Source organism: Manacus vitellinus, unplaced genomic scaffold, assembly GCF_001715985.3.
Source record: "Manacus vitellinus isolate BGI_N305 unplaced genomic scaffold, ASM171598v3 scaffold_2_pilon, whole genome shotgun sequence".
In the NCBI taxonomy this organism is placed as follows: Eukaryota; Metazoa; Chordata; class Aves; order Passeriformes; family Pipridae; genus Manacus; species Manacus vitellinus.
In genome coordinates this window covers 9245780-9263823 of record NW_021940208.1, presented here as the reverse complement: position 1 = coordinate 9263823, position 18044 = coordinate 9245780, and the positions used below count along the sequence as shown (strand labels likewise).

The 18044-nt window shown below is 36.5% G+C and overlaps 1 protein-coding gene across 2 annotated transcripts in view; it reads right to left on the bottom strand.

The window, feature by feature from the left end:
- Nucleotides 1-2112: 2112 nt before the first annotated feature.
- CNTN5 (contactin 5) overlaps nucleotides 2113-18044 on the bottom strand; it is a 430795-nt gene continuing 414863 nt past the window's right edge. For both annotated transcript variants that reach the window (XM_018071482.2, XM_018071483.2), the window contains 5 exons: nucleotides 16329-16438; nucleotides 8185-8371; nucleotides 7508-7620; nucleotides 5960-6128; nucleotides 2113-3961 (listed from right to left, as the gene is read on the bottom strand). In XM_018071482.2, the coding sequence (XP_017926971.1) occupies nucleotides 3858-3961; nucleotides 5960-6128; nucleotides 7508-7620; nucleotides 8185-8371; nucleotides 16329-16438 (683 nt within the window). In that variant the 3' untranslated portion in view covers nucleotides 2113-3857. The remainder of the gene's footprint in view (nucleotides 3962-5959; nucleotides 6129-7507; nucleotides 7621-8184; nucleotides 8372-16328; nucleotides 16439-18044) is intronic.

Genomic DNA, 18044 nt, shown 5'->3' with positions numbered 1-18044 from the left:
TTCTGATAGGATATGGATTTTCAAAATGTACAGTTCTCCATGTCAGCAAAAGCAGGCCATTACAGTGTTCTGCGACATTCATAACTAATTTAATGGAAGTCCTGATATAATATACTATTTAAGCAGTACCCATTTTGTAATTGAAGTCTCAGTTCAAACGACTGTGGCAATGTATTTTTATTTCCAGTATGGGCTTTTTGTCTTCATACTGTGTTCCAAAGTCATCTACCATTGAAAATATGCATTTCATAAAGAATTGATTGGGGATTATTAAAAGCTCAAATAAAACTATAAAAAAGAAAAGTATTTGCTACAATTGGGTCATTCATTATTACATTTTTTCCTCAAAAGGCTATGTGTGTTTTTGAAAACTATTCTTTTGTGGTTTTTCACACAAAGTATTTCAAATGTAAGACACAGAGGTACCAGAAGCTATGTAATACTTCAGTATACAGAGGATTGACCTTGGTGACTTCCTTATAAAGCACTTTTCATAGAAATCATAGAATGGTTTGGGTTGGAAGGGACCATAGAGATCACCTAGTTCCAAACCCCTGTCCACGTGCAGGGACACCCTCCACAAGACCAGATTGCTCAAAGACCCATCCAACCTGGCCTTGAACACTTCCAGGGATGGGGCTTCCACAGCTTCTTTGGGCAGTGCCTCTCCACCCTAGATCTCTCTTCTGTTCATGATTATTTTTATTTTATCTCTGATGTTAAATTGCAGATTACATTGCAGTTTTTGTTAAGTATAATTTCATGTTGAGAATTCTTGAACCTTTCAATTGTTTAGTTATGAAATAGATACCTACCCAGGGAAACCAACACTTAGGTGAAATTGGAGTGATGACAAAAATTACTTGATTTTAAGAGTTGCATTTTCCACTTTCACTGTTGCAGATTCATCATTTTCTTCTTGAAAGTCATGTAATTAAAGGCTTCTTGCTGCTAAAAACCAAAATATTTGTGTCACCCTGTACTCTATGAACATAACTGAGGACCTGACAGGAGATAAGATAAAAGCCAATAAAAAGAGAATAATTTATTAAAAAGATCTAATGTTACAAGAACAGTACACAGAAACTATTATATTACTGTGTCTTCCACATTGTATATACCATTATATATAGCATATATACAGATTGTACAATATACCTAACATTTTGTTATGGGCCATGACAGTATCGTTCTTTCGGTCTGTGAAACAAAGTTTCTTTCTAATTATTTTTTTTTTCTGAACAGATCTTGTGGCCGTATACAAAAATACAGTCTCCTCAGTGATACCAGACTGCACTATTACAATCTTCTATATGAAAAAAGAAAAATCTTTCCCTTGCAACTAAAAAATGTCATGATAAGGAAACATCTTCTACAAAATAACAAATAGGTAATACATAGATACTTAAACATTTAAAACATGTTTATTAATATATTTAAGATGCAAAATACATATTTTGTTCATGTTGAATATAAAACATACCCCTTTTTGTCCCTGCAATACAACTACATTACCTGATGGTATGTTCAGTATTTCTATCTTTATCTTCATACTAGAGATCGAGATGTATCTAGATGGAGTTCTATCTCCTTATCAGACTTTTATTCTTCTTATAAAGCATATCCATTTATCGTATTCAGAAATTTTAACTACCATTCAGAAAATGCCACCGCAGTGAATGTAGCCTTTTTGAATACTCTGAAATAAACTGCATTGGCAAGCAACTGTATAAAAAATAGAGGAAATTATGCTTAATTTATAAAATAGCCATTTTACTTTTTGGTTTGTCACTTTATTCTTGTTTATTTTAACCTTTTGAAAGATGGTAGATTGCTAATGCAGGTTCTCTGCATAGTAACAATGCTGCTGTTTTACAAATGACAGCAGGTAGTTATTTTCTGTGAGTTTGCTATATCAGCAAGGTACATTACATCTTCCTTTCTTTGATCTCAAAGGATTTTCCAGAACGCAGAGATATAGAAGGTCTCTTTCCGTTTACCTACAGCCTGTGCTTAGCTAGCTGTCCTGCCTTTGTTTTCCTAGCAACATAGTGACTAAGTAAATTTAAATGCTATTTCTTAAAAAATTATTTAAAATACTAGTGGGTAAGAAAGATTTGAGTTGAACTTTCTCTGAAAAATTTTGCTGATAAAATATTAAAAAGAAAAAATATTTAGTCACCAGTCAGCTTTTTACCTACTAAGCACTTGATCTGTGTTGTGCTTTCTTGTCTACTATTTTAAAGCTGCTGAGAAAGAGCAGATTTAGCTAAATGCCAAAAATTATTTTGCTAGTGAACAGGCAAAATAATAGCATTTTGATTGCAGAACTCATCAATTAAATAGATTTTCGTCAAAACCTTTTAGAGGGATGGACAGCTAAAAGAGCTGTGCCATTAGGACTTTCATGTTAAACATTTTTAACCTGATTTTTCCCAGGTGAGGGAATGTTTGTCCTAGGCTTGATCCCTAGATGTGTTAGTAAAACACCCTTTGTCACAGCACTGTGCACACAGTAATTGTGTACACAGTAATTGCACACCATCTACTCTGGGAATTATTTTGCTTCAGGTGCCAATACATGGAAAGGCCTTCCAATGCAGAAAAATTGTCCATACTGTCTATTGAATGAAAAATTGTTTGGTATAGCAAAAATTGGGGATTAAAACTGATAGCACACAGTCCCTACAAGAATAATCTCCAGTAAAATATAGAAATAGAGCCAATTAGTTAAATAACTGGAATGATGCTCTGTAGCGCTTCTCCAAGTATTTTTTCTCAGACACTAAATCCTCCAAAATATATTGTACTGCAGTTTGAATATATGTGAATGATTAAATTCTGAAAAATGTTAATATTCTTTCCATAATATGCTTTCATATATACTTCAACTTGATTACTATCTATATAGAGCACAGAGTGTTACTAAAAAATGGACTCAGAGGAAAAAGAAAGTTGAGAAAAAAAAAGCTGAGAAGTGGTTGGAAAAAAGTAGGTTTCTCTCCTTGCATTGCTTTATTTGTCCACCTAGTATCTTAATGTATATCATATTTAAATGCCCAGTGCAGTTTTCCTTGTGATATGCAGTAGGAATCGATTTCTTATTTACTTTAGAAAATCTGTATCTGATCATTGGACGTAATATCTTGCAGTATTTGATGAATAAAAACTTTTTCCTCTTAAGTTTGTATTTAATAATTTTTCATTTACCTTGCAATAAAATAAATGGATTTTCTGCTCCATTTTGCCATGTTCTGAGTATGCTGTCCAATACTTTATTGGCAGTTCTTTTTGCTAATTAAATACATGTTATACATTTTCAGAACAAATTCTCTTTACTTTTGCAGTGGGCTGTGTAGATAAATTATATTTTTTCTCAGTTGTTGGTAGAAACAACCAGTTATTGGGGATGTGAGCAAAGTATTCGACAAAACTGCATCAAACTTTGTTCTATATGTTAAAAAAGGATTTTTTTTCCAAACCAAACAGATGTACTGTACTAGACACCACTTTTTAAATACCTGGTGACACATGACTGGGCTCACCAAAATCGAACATATTAAAAAAGGAAAATACATTTGACAGAAATTATCTTTGTTTACAAAAGTTTATTACATACAATCTGCATATTTTTGGGCCAAGAAGTGTCTCCTCCCCAGAGGACTTTTACAAATAAAGAAGAGATAAAAACCTGATGAATTATTGACCGTGTCTCCAACACTCCTCTAAGTGCACCACAGGCATTTCTATGGTTCTTTAAGCATTAGCTCATGTTTCCAGTTTCTCCACAGACATAAAACTCCACCCTATGGTGTCATTAAATTAAAGCAAAGAAATAACAACAAAGTCTGAAACCTTCACCATGATGTTGAAGGTACCATCAGTGCCAAAAGCAATGTTACAGAGGACGAGGAAGTAGACAACACATGTAAGGTGGATTGAGCGCTTGTTACTTTCCCTCCTGAAATGAAAAGCAAAGTAATTAAGGAACAAATGATGCAAATAGTCAGTACATTTAGATACTATATTTTGCCCAAAACTTGTATTCTATACCCTCAGCAGAAGCTTAACCTTTAGGTAATGGATTAGCTTCTGACAATTGCAGTCACAAAATAGGCTCCCTACACAGATGGGATTTTATGAAGATACCTACGGCAACTCACATGCTGGAACCTCATATTCAGTCTGCAAATGAATAGCAAATTCCAAAGGGGTATGTGGTTTTGTGCCTTAAACCTCAAAAAAGAATTAGCCTGCAGAAGCTGCTCTGAGTTCCAACCATGGTCACAAATCTTCTTCTCAGAAAAACGGATTAAAGCTGGCCCTTGATCTCTATGTTTGCCCAGAGGAAAAAGTGGTATTTTGCTCAGTAGTCCAGTGATGATTTTAGATTACAGCAGTCCCTTTAAAGGCCGTGTTAAGGGGAACTGTTCTCTGGGCTACTAGTGGTAACAAAATGGGAAGGGAACCAGTCTGGGTTCCTTTGGACAACAGTTGACCTAAATGGAACTAATGTGATATACATAGTCTAATTACAAATATCAGGAGACAGGGAATGAAAGACTTGGTTGCCTACAGTTATGGCTCAAAGGATACATGAAACAAATATTCCATGGAGTAGGGATTGGTGTCTTCTGCATTCTGATAATATTATTGAGGTTTGTGACTAGATTAGGGTTGAAATTTTAGTCCTACATTGAAGTTTCAGGCTCACATCTTTTAGTTAGTACTCCTTAAGAGTGTAAAGCAATGTTTAGTAGAACTTTTAAGTTTTAGCAGAAAGTTAGAATTAAGATACCTTGTTGTGTTTAGGCAAAAGTCAATGTTATTTTCTGGTCGTTCTTGCCACTAATCCTTCCATTCCTTTCTTACCTATGTAATATTGATACTGTAAATTTTTTCAACTTATCACAGTAACTGAGGAGAAAGAATCTAGACATCCTAAGTTACTTTATGATAATACTTTAATACTGTAATAAATTAATAGTTTATTAAAGTAATAATTATTCAAGGGAGTCATTGGAATCTACAGAGAAATTCAGCTTATTCTAAGGCAGGCAGATACAGAGTGTTCACAGAATCACAGATTATGCTGAGTTGGAAGGGACTCATAAGGATCATCAAGTCCAACTCCTGGCCCTGCACAGGACCATCTCCAAGAGGCACACCATGTGCCCGAGAGCATCATCCAAATGCTTCTTGAACTCTGTCAGGCTTAGTGCTGTGACCTCTTCCTTGGGGAGCCTGTTCCAGTGCCCAACCATCCTCTGGGTGAACATTTTTTAATATCCAACCTAAATCTCCCCTGACACAACTACATGTCATTCCCTTGGGTCCTGTCAGTGGGCACCAAAGAGAAGATATCAGTGGCTGTCCCTCCTCTTCCCCTTATGAGAAGTTGTAGACTTACCTAAATAGATAGCATTTTATCTATGTTAGACAGTACACCTACAGCTGGTGGTCCAGAGTGATGTGTGTACCCTCTAAGTCCCATATTATATCTGCCATGTGCAAATGTTTGGGATACCTTAAAACATATCGGGTGTCCTTATGGGCTTATGTCTGAATATGTAAATTCAGAAGATTAGCTGAATTGCTGTCAAGGCTCCACTGTTGGTCTCTATGGATTACATCTCAGCTGACTATATTGCTATTTAAGACACCTAGTGCACATATAAACATCTATAGCTCAGTCAGGTTTTCACATGTTATCCTAGAAAGGGAGAGGTTTCCTATAAATCTTCTGCTTTGTTTGTTGGCCTCACATGGTTGCCTCAGATGCTCTTGAGAATCTCAAATGGCAGTAGATGTCTTTGTTTCAGCATGGAACTGAGGACTCAGATTAATAATTTTATCTAATAGTTAAATAATTGTGACAACATTGTTTTTCAGGTAGAGAATAGTAGAGTTAATGAACATTGCTATAATCACTACTCTTTCAAATATAGTGTAACTTTACCTGAAAAAGATGGAACTCTGATCTGGGGACTTGCAGTCCCATCCCCTCCTTCACTAACTGCACAGACCTCAATGATGTAGACACCAACATCAGGAAGAAGTACCACTGCGGAGGTTTTCTGTGTTTCTATAACTTGACTGTTGCTCTGGCCTTCTTGCCGAAATAATACCTATGGTCAATAAAATAGATAATGGTCATAGTGGTCATTCAAGTTATATACCAAACATTTTGTGCAGATAACACAGTCACTGCAATGCTAACTGTTTCATGCTTTCACTGAGGGTTTCGTGACACTGCATTTGAACAGTCATCTGCTTTTACTCTTCCCTCCCTGCAGTGGCTTCAAAACAGTAATAGCAAAGTATACTAGCAAGTAATGAAAGAACATTGATTATGATCCAGAGCAAGGATAGTACATTTGCCCTCTCCAGCATTAGGTGTTGCACAATTTTACCTCCAAAATTTCAAAATGTATTTTGGGTTCCATTTGATTCAAATTCTTATCCCCAAATTCATGTTGATATTCACATTTTTGGCTAAAGAACCTAACTTCAAATGTAAAGAAAATGTTCCAAATAATGTCCTTACTGTGTTTACCTTAGCTGGATAACAGAGAACAGCTTAGATCTGTCCCTGAACCTCCTGTGACATTCAGGAAAAATTTATGGAAGGGAAAGTGAGTACCTAGCTGTCTTTTTGGTATTTCTGCATAAGAGTTTCTGATCCCAGACAAAAATTGAGAGGGTTAGAGAGGTGTGAAAAACTAGAGTAGTCAACTCAACTATTTCAGAATATTAACTATTCTGATAAAAGTTAGAACAGTTTCTGGCTTATTTGAACCATTTTACACTTTCTTGGTGATATTTCCTGGTGTATCAGAGGGGATATCAGACTTTAGTCTAGAAATGATTGTATACAGACTTCAAAGAAACCAAACCTCCACACCTCTGTAAAAACATTGGAAACATTCTACTTTGATTTAAAATATTACAGTGAATTCTATGTGGTTTTATGACTTATTATTTAAGTGTTAATCTGTATTTTACTCTTTAAAACTTCAAAACTTTAGATGCCAGCTGTTACTGTCACTGATTGTTGAACATTACCAACATGATTATAAAACAAACGGAAGTATTTTTGTTTCTGCTCCATAAAAATATTAATTTTAATGTCAATTTATAATGCCTCATTATTCTACATTTCTCTAAATCCTACTGCAAACACAATTGAATTGAGGAGTTACTAGAAATTTCATCACAGGCTTGTCCTATTAATAACCACTTCTGGTTCAGAGATAATGAGCTGATACCCTCAGATAGAGCTTACTCGGTTTATAAGCAGTATTTGAAAATCACAACACAAAAATATGTTGGGGCATTTCTCTCATTTTAATTTTATTTATTGTTTTTCATGGTGAAAACTGATTGGAGACAGTCTGTGCAGAATGCTTTACTTACACAGAGAAACAAGAAAGGGAAAAAAGCCAGTAAAGAAGAGAAGTAGTTGTTTGGAAGAGAGAAAGGTGAGTAAGGACAGGGAAGCACTGACCTTGTATCCCATTACATCAGATTCATTAGCTAGAGGTCTGACTGGCTCCCACCCAAGAGACACATGTGAACCATCCTGTATCCACATAATATTGCCTGGTGCTTGGCTGGGAGCTGAGAAGAAAAAAATAACATATAGATAAATATATTTTTATATATAGGTAGTTTCTTTAAAATCAAAAGAAAAATATTTCAATCTTTCATTACATTTAAAATCAGTCATGTTAACAGGCTCCCACAACTCTGGATCAAATTCTAAGGTTTTTTTTTCACCAGTATTGTAATGTAGTAGATTATTATGTATTTATTCATCCCATCCCATCCCATCCCATCCCATCCCATCCCATCCCATCCCATCCCATCCCATCCCATCCCATCCCATCCCATCCCATCCCATTCCATCCCATCCCATCCTATCCCATAAATTTCACAAAGCCTATGAACCTGAACTCTTTTCTCTCTCTTCTTTGTAAAAAAATCCCCCTTTTTCCCTAGGAAAATAATCCTTGTTATGAATGTAAAGTCATATAAATTCATGTCTAAATATCAAAGCAAGGCCATGAATCAAAGCTATACATGATTCCTGATTATTATACACTCATGTTAAATGAAAACACAAGAGGGCAGAGGTTGCTCTCTGACTTCTCCCTTGTAGCAAAGATAACTGAGATTACTTACGGGACTTCTTGGTTGCTGCATGCACAGCAGTGCTAGGTGGTCCATACCCTGCAGCATTGTACGCCCTCACTGTTAGGTGATATAATGTGTTTCCTTCTAATCCTGTCAGGAGGATGGATGACTCATTTCCCTCTGTTTTGACCTTTTCTGCTGCTTCTTCCTTCTCCATGTCCTTCCAGTATCCAACCTGCCAACAAGCGACCAAATGAAAGTTTAATATAGGAACCTAGCAAGCTCATGCTTCCAGGTGTTTGTACTTGTTATCCTGTGGTGGGTCTTTTAGCCATTTATACCTTTTTCTGATCATCAGGCCCTTTAAAGCATATGGGATTTGCTGCTTAACCTCAAACCATGCAGTGCTCACTTCTCCAAAATGGTAAGACTTGGAATATCATGTTATGACCTGAAGGACATTGAATTGCTGTGTACTGGCATGAGAAAATGTTACTACAAGACAGAAGAGCAGAGGATTACTTTGGCAGGGAGAGCTCATCACTGAAGGAGAACATTTAAGGAAAGCTCATCCTCTGATAGGTCACCAGAATACCTACTTTTACTCTGGAAAACTCTGGCCACATCAGTTAAGAAGTATTGTGAGCAACATGCCCTTCCTGGCCCAGTGCAGCTCAGCCACAAGATTTCTTATCAGTGTAATGAATAGGCAGTGACAAAACAACAAAGGAACTCTTTCCATCATCAGAAAATTCTTATCTGAAGAAAAAGAAGGAAATGGATTCAGTTTTTGTTCTTGGTTATAAACAGGTTCCTGGTAAATGAAATTCCGATATTATGTTTATGCCCTTCCTTTTCAGATATAAATTCCCTAAATGATCTGTGGTGGTTCTTAATTCTTATTTCTGGTATCTACACTAAATTTATCATAATCTCAAAGAGGTTATAATGCAGAGCTGGGAATTTAAATAGTCTCTTTCCTCGGGGACCAAGTATTTGCAGGGAATAACGAGAAAAGCAATACTGTTTCTTTTTAATGTATCTAGGTGACCTACACAAGTAAGGTAATTCTCATGGGGCCCTGCTTTCCCTAACAGGAGATGTTACTAATGTGCCATTCAAAGATCTATATTCAGCTTACTGTTATTTATACTGAGACCTACTTACACTTATTGCGCGTTTTGACCTTTTATGTGAAGTTGGTTATTTCTTAGTAGGTTATTCATATTATATCTGGATAATTTTTCCTCTGAGAAAAAGGTCACAGACAATACAGCACTTTTGTGAATGTATCCCAGAAAACGGCGAACCGAAGAAAACAAGGGGCTCACAAGAAAATAAGGCCAATGAGTACAGTGCTGACCTTTTATAATTGCACTAGGAGTGCCATAAAAAAAATCTAAAAATATCTCGTTCAAAAGATGTACTTTTGAGGACCTATCTTCACTTGAGTAAAGTGGCTCTGTTAACTCTGATTGAGGGCCAACTCAAAGTCCATTCTTTTGATTGTAAAACTTGAAGTAAATGTCTTTTTATGTGTGTGCATGTGTGTGTGCACCTGCATTATCTCATATTAAAACACTTGCTTCAATTCTTAGATTAATTACATCTTAGTCTTCAATACTAGTTGCAGTCACCACTTGTTGAAATAAGTGTGATTCACTTAGGTATTTTGCTATCTGAATGCTTGACCAAACCTATTGATACCTGAAATAACACCTTGTCACATCTTTTGTGAAAAGAAGAAAAGAATCAACAACCATTTATTCATACACTAGCATTGAACCTCCAATGCTTATTATCTCTTGGGCAATCAGATTCCTTTAATTTCCTTTGTGATGCATCTTTCCAAACTTGACACTACAGTGATGAGAATTGCACAGTATTAAGGACTGTATGAACAGATAGTGAGAGAGACCACATGTCCTGGAAGATGCTATTAACCAGATAGTGTAGTCTGCTGAGGATCCAACATGAAAATCATCAGAAAGGAAAAGTGACTTGATCAAGCTTGCATAGATGGACAGTAGCAGGTGCGGAAATGCAACTGAAGTAGTGAAATCCTTGTTCTAGACAGATGGGAGCAAAATTATGAATAGCTGAAGAGGTCTCAGTGTTTATTCACAGGACACACTATGTCTCATATTAATGCAATGTTCAAGGCAATAAATAACACCCAGCTTTTGCACTGAAAATTCATTTTTTAGCATAAAGAAGTAGTGAAAATCTGATTTTCAAAACACTGGTGTGAGGACTACATAGATATAGTAATCTGGTGCAAGAAAGACAGGAGCACAGCTTGTCCCCTTTGATATTTTCCATGGGTTTGGAATTGCTCTGCATCACTGCTTATGTGGCATTATCAGTTTGGATACTAATTGTATTTTGTACCTGTTAAGTCTGCAGAAATAATCATGATGTTCCCTATCAGTTCTGCAGCACCACATAGCAAAGGTGTTCTCCCTTGGCAAAGGGGTATTCTTAAGGGAATGAATATATGGAATTAAGAACCAAAAACATGAAATGCAATTCGGCAATGCTTCTGTGTCAGTTTCCTCTGTACTTCAAAGCCCTTAAAGTGTTTGTTCCCTGATTTAAAAATTTCCCTTAAAGTATTGCCAGGTGACTATGGACTTTGATATCAAAATTTCATTTTCTTTTTTCTTTTTTGATAACATATACATTCATTTGTTGATGACCAAAAGAACTGAAAGAAAAACTGGTTATAAAAAAAAAGAGAATTCCAATGATCATTGACTAGGGTAGATGGTGTAGGAATTTACACTGATTTGAACTAAAATGAAGGTACTGCTGATGTTTAAAAGTGCTGGACATTTATCTTAGAACAGAAGGTTTGTTTGTTTATTTACACATCCACGTGTTTGTTATTTTTTAAATCTTGTTATTTTTGTAACCTTAATTTATACTTCTCAGAAGGGATTTATAAAACAGGGCAGACTTTCCTTAATGATAATTTTGAATATTGATAATAGTGTGAAGCATAAATCACAAAAGAGTAGCCCATATTTGAAAAATGAAAGAAAAAATGGGGAAAGAAAGCTTTTGGTCTGATTAATGTGTTCTTGTTTGTAAGGTTTTACATTATTGCTGGACTTTCTATTGTCTGTTGCTTAGCCAAATAATAAAGAGCTTTGATATCTGTTTCCCAGGAATCCATCTCTTTGAGCTAAGGAGAAAGCAAATAACTGAATAGAGGAGGTACAAGAACATGCAAACTCCTTTGCCCTGACTGCGATTTAAGCGACGGTTTAAAGAAAATCTTCATGTTAAAGTTTATTTCTGTCTAAAATATTTCTACCTCTGATAGTTACAGACAACTTCCTTGAAGTTTTAGGTTAAAAGGTATCTTAAATAATATTACTGTTTTTTCTGAGTTGGTTTTTAGGGTGTGCATTCTTTGCTATAAATTAATCTGATCTAATTGCGTGTCCTTTTTGCTAAATTTACTGTCTGGATATTCTTTCTGTTGACCACAGAAAATCTAAGCTACAAATTAGGCATATCAAGAGCCTAAATTAGGTAGAATGAATCAAAGTGGACAAAACACCAGACTTTCCTGGGCTCTCTGAGCATTTGTCAGCATCAACAGCACTGATGTAATTGAAAATGGACTTGAAGAGATCTTAGAGTACAGAAAGTGCTAGGGGAGAAAGAGCTGTGAACTGAAAGAACTGCTGCTAGCCCTGAAAAAATAGTTCATACAGTGATTCAGATTTCATAAAAAGTATTTTAATTAGCATTATCAGAAAACCTGTATGTTACTTGAACTGGCAGATGGAAGCCATGTAAATGTTAATGCAATGGTATAAGTGAGCACTTAGGACGGGAGAAGAGGTGCTTTTTGTATCATTTCAAGGCATTGGTGTGACTGTGCTTCAGAACTGGATGAGAGGTTCCTGCAAAAAGGTCAGTCAGCCTCAGTTCCTTCATTCTCACCTGAACAACTGCTGACTGAAAAGAAGAAACAAAACAGTACAGTACTTTCTGGAGTAGCTTACATCTTCCACCTCTTTCCTCAGGTACTCTCTGCTTCCACATGGTCCTGCAGACCATTGGATATCAGACATACAATATCAGACAACTGATATTGTACCTCAACTTTGAGTACTATCATCAAATATCTAGTTATATTTTCTAATGAAAAATGAATAATTATCTGTGTTTCTGATTTTAGGTATTAGAACCCCCAAACAGTTCATGAGTCATTGATAATCATAACAAAAAATTCAAGACATGGACATTGGAAAAGGTATTGCTATCTTGGGGCCCTCATGAGGCATCTAGGGTGTGATCCATAGTTCAAGGGCATGAGAAGCAGTAGTATGTTCTGCTATAAACTCCTGGTTCTAGTCTTCAGGTCTTTGGAGGTGTTTGAATCAGAATAGGAGTGACTTTGTAGGCAAAATTAACTCATATATAAAACCATTGAATCACTAATTTTGTGTGTGGAAAAATCAATTAATTTCAAACATGAAGTCTGGTAAATTGGTATTCAGGCTAGTGAACCACGAATTACTCTTTTTTTTTCTGTCTTGCTTTACCAGGCTGTGGTTAAAACATTCATATGCTCTTTCGAAATTACTTCAGTAAATAAAAAAATATAAAATTCCGGTACCATGCACACGTAATTTTCTGTTCCATTGTAAAAATAGATAAAATACACATAAGAAACAGCAAAATATCAAATATTTCTCTTTCAAAGGACATAATAGGGTAAAATCAAGTTATTATGTCAAGTAATCCTCTCTGAAAATGATAATAGAGATTTTTTATTTTTTATCCTTTTTGGTTTTTCTTCCAAGTTGACCTTTGGAGTGCATTAGTCAAACTCTTACCCCTTTGGGGAATCCCAATGAAAAAAACACAAGCTTTGTGGTCTGTACTTAAATATTAACCTTGTCTTTCTGGAAAAGGAAAAAGAAAACAAAAATATCTCTTCTTCCATCCAGTAATTTTTTTCTGTTTCCTTCCTTACCAGTAGTGTGTGACAAAGAAAACACTGCCTAGGGCTCAAATAGATTTTATAACCTTCAAGTTAAGGATTTCAAACAATAAGTATGGAACACACTATATTTTTCTACAATTCTGACGAAGTTTTCAAGCTACTTCTACTTTATCAGGCTGTAGCTGGCATATATTTAGTAAGGTCGGGTGGAGAGCTGACAAACCTCTACTGAAGTCAGGAATAATATGTGCTTTGGAAGATGCAAATGAGTACAGCAAACCTTGCATAAAACTCATGTGACATAACAGTTAACACTGCCTTCCAAGGATGACAATGTGATATTGGACAAGTTATTTTGCCTTTCATTACTCCTTAGTGCACTTAGGAAGTGTAAACAGGGCAGAGTGAAAGTGGGTCACTGAAAATTTGTCTGTATGTAGTAAATATTCTGTCACTTTTGTTGATTAGAGCCCAAACATTCAACTGTTAAGAAAATAGCTGCCCCTTTTATAATACTGTTGTTAAAAGGCCAGAAATGTGAAGAAATATTGTCACTGCTGTTGTGACCACAGGCAGAATACGAATTGCGACATGAAAATAGAGGGGTTAGTCAGATTGTTTTGCATTCAATTTGAATTGAAGGCAACATTTTACTAGCAGTCCACAATCATTTTACATTAGGAAATAATAGTTTTTTAAAAAAAGAATAACTCATTCATCCTTTTATAACATTACTGGAGTTCTGTACTTTATCTATTTGTTGTTTGTGGATTGAGGGAGTACTACAGGCTTTGTTTTGCAGTGCATTGTACATATGATGAACTTTCAGAATCAATTCTGAAATTAAAAAAGTTTTCACAGAAGCCTAAGAAAGCAAATCGTATGGAAAGCATGAAACTGTTCCATACTTTTGGGTTTTCTTGGGAGTGGAATGTCTTGCTATACAGACTCCTTTCCTTTTTACACTAAGAGGATGCTTGAAAGAGAAATTCTTGGTATGTTAGCAAAATTGGGCTGATAGTGTGGACTTAGTGTTCTGAAGTGAATACTGTAATGCACTGACTCACTGCATTGATCCTATAAGTCATTATGTCTTTTTGATGAAATTCTTCCCAAAAATGGAGCTGAAAAGATTTAGCAATGCCATCCGCAGATTGTATTCTGTCCTGTTGAATTTTTGTTATGTCATCTGTAGATCCCTGGCTTAAAATATTTACTTGTAATCTTCATGCTAGAATCCTAAAACTGGTGTACAGCACAGTGACGAGCCAAAGTATTAATAAGGTTCACTGTTAACTTCTGCTGTATCAATAACCATTTTTAAATTCATACATGAGATATCCATGAGAGACTCAGAGCAGCCAAGTGTTACTTTTTGGGCCAGAGTATGCTAAATTACAAAGGTCTGAACATTTTCCAAGTGAGGAAGACCACCTCTGATACATAGAGAGCCCACATGTAATAGCCATCTATTACTAGGACACATCTGGAGAGCTAAAGGAAGTGTTATGTGACAAGCAGGTAAATGCAAAATACATTCAAGTTATGAAAGAATAAGCTTCTAGAGAAATAATTTTCAATTTTAGAAAGAAAATCTGGTTTGTTTTTTTTTATTTTAAAATATGTAAAGCAAAGATATAGAACATTTTGAGAATCAGTGGTCGATAGAATAAGAGTGAAGACAGTATGTATAATTTAAAAAATGTTAAGATAGCTGAGAAAGGGTAGCAGAAAAACCCCTTTCTGAAGAGAAAAAAGACAGGATGCAGCAATTAAGTTATTTCAGACTGTCCTTGAGATTTAAGTTGGGTTAGTAACAGGTGGAACACTTGCTACATGGAGAGGGATAGCACTTGCAAGCTGAATATAATCTCTCTCAGATACAGTCTTGTTCTTCTTATAGATAGCAGGTCTAAAGATAAAATGGTCAAATTTTGCTGCATGAAGCAAGCCATGTGCAAAGGGGTAAAAATATGTTTAATGTAATGAAGGAGTGGGAATAAAGAACAATGAACGAGAACTGAGAGAGGGTCAGCAGAGCTCAGCTTGGAGATGTAGATGGAAAAGACACCTGAGCAATACAAGACGTGAGGTGATATGGCAAAGTAACAGCCTGTTCAGACTGCACTGGATAGTAATATGGATATTGCTATCCAGTATATCAAAAGGCCACACCAAAAGGTAAACAATGTTAAATGGTTGTGTCTAAGCTATGGGGTAAATGTGCTGTCCTGGTGCCCAGCCTGAGGCTGAACTGGAGAATGTGTTGGCTCTGGTGCTGCCTGGACAGCTACATTTCATTCCTAAGGCCATCAGTGACAGTCAACAGTCTCTGGGTTTGTCCAGCCATGTTGCCAGGTATATGCTCTGTGCTAGTAGGTCACAAGATGTTTTAAGACACACATATGATTGGTGTCTGCCTCAGACTTACATATTTACACCCTTGTCAGTATTACTGTAGAGAATCAGGAATGAGTCAATGCTCTCTAAAGGTCTAAAGCAGGTCAAATAACCTGCATCCCAAAATAAGTACATGAGATTTAGCTAGACTTTTTCATGAGGATCAGCACAGACTGATCCACAAAGTCAAGATGGGTCATGGTGGCCCCAAAGGACAGACAAGTTTACTACTAGATCCAATCTGTTCCTGGGGGTTTGGACTGTAAATACTGTCTAAAAGTGGGTGAAGGTCCATTGCTAGGGCTTGTTCACTTTCCCAAGTCACGAAGGGCTGTCTCTCAGCAGAACTTTTATTTATGGAAGGTGAAACCGCTGCTTCCCCCCCTGACATCCCATTGCTATAGTCTGTCCAGCAGATGTCCCTCGACCACTGTGGGATGAGAGCACACGGACACAGAGGCTCTCTCCTTTCCCTGTGTTGATTGCTGTCAGTAAATAACAAGTTTGAACTGGTCACTTAGAACTGGAAACAGTCAATACCTAATTTTTCCCAGCCTGTGAACAACATATGCTGGGTCACTTGCAGTTCTTTCAGCTCTTTTTGACGTGACAAAGAGATGTTATAAGAACTGGTGTTGGATAGTTTCCAAGCACAAATAAATAAAAGATGTTCCAGTGCTACAACTGTGACCGTTGTTCTACAGCTAGTCATATGTATGCTAAAATGAGCATAATTTCTATTGAAGTTTCACTGCTGCACATGTTAACAGAATGCAATGCTAGCAAAAGCAACAAGACTTCTCATTATGATATTCTGTGTTCATACCTCAAATCCCTGTGGTCTTCCTAGACTTTCTTTAATATGTTTCCACGCAACAAGAATCTCTGATACAGACAAACTCGTAGCTTTGACATCGATGGGAGCAGCAGTGGGTTCTGTATTAAGAAAAATCGAAACAATAAACCTCCACTATAACAGCTTGTATTTATCAAAAACACTCCATCTGAAACTGTCATTTACTTCCTTTATTCTACCTTAATACTCACAAGAAGGTATGACACTTAAGGGGAACATGAAAAACTGAACAAGATGAAGGGATTATTATTGTTGTATTTCTTTATTTGTGTCATGCTACATCAATATCTCATCAGTGATGATAGGTGCAACAAACTGTGAAAGAATCTTGTCTGTGATTTTTTAAAAAAACTTTAATATTTGTCTATGAGTCCCCCACCTCCACACACCACTTTCATAGCCCTAACTTCAGCAGTAAATGGAGCATTCATTCTATTTGTGGCTTTCTGGTGCCATTCCATCAGTTCAGGATGAACAATACCTTGCTGGGGTGCTCAGTCAGTCCTGCCTTGGGGTGATACTGAGTAAGAAGTGATACCCAGGGCTGTAGTGAAATGCTATATAAAAGAAATTTAGGACATAAGAACTATGTTATTATGTCCTTGAAGTCACAGGCACCAGTGTTTGGGATGTGCTACCTTCTCTCTGCTGTGAGGCATTTACTGATTTAGGTCTAGGATGCACATTTTTATAAAGGCACCAAGACCTAGGATTTGTCCCCCTGATTACCTGCACTATTACCATTGACCCTCTGTTCATGTTTCTATCTCCATGGTATTCATAGGACACTCTGCGGTCCTGACCTCCTGAGTATCTGGAGCAGAGGACCCTTCCTGCCCTCCAGACAGGGTGGGTGTCCTTTGGTGCTGCTGGCACATGGCCAGGGTGGTCACTGGAGGTGTAGTTCTGTAGGATGCTTTATATACTGTGTCTGCTCAACAGTGTTTCACATTATTGAACACTTTATAGAGGTCTAACTTCTTTCAGTGGTTGGGAAGTTGAGTAAATGCACCTAGAGATTTGCCACAACAGGCTATTTAGCATACTACCCATTAGTGTACTGGGAGTGATGAGTGTCCAAAAATTTTCACATATGAAGCTGAGACTTCCTTAAGGAAGTCTTTTGAATCTTTTGCTTTATTACCTAAATATTACTTCAAATTTGCTTACTGGAAGCTGTGGAGACAAGGCTTGAACACAGACTGTGAAGCACACAGTAGCAGCATTTCTTCACCTTTCTGGTGTAGTTCACTTGCTCAGCAAAAATGTGAATTCATATTGCCCTGCATTTGCAGAGCCTGCGATTTCTTTCTTGGCCTAATGTTCCTCATTACATTTCTAATGAGTTGATCTGCTCCTGAAGGGCAGGCAGAGGTCTTGCCTTTTATGTTATAGGGAGACACATCAAAGAGCTTTCTAAAAAATTTTTTTTGAGATTCTTTTAACAGGGTTGCAGAAAAGGAGTGTCCTTACAGAACAACCCGATTTAAAATGATATAACTTTCTTAGTGATCAAACTGCCTAATATGTATGATACCTAATATCAGTCTTGACTCATTAGCTACCCTGCTTTCTCTGATCACATGCAGGCATTTTTCTGGCGTTGCTGCCCTACACTTTTTCACTGACATGGCTTGCACAAATTTTTCAACATTTTTGATGTCAGAGTTTTAATGTTTGTGGTTC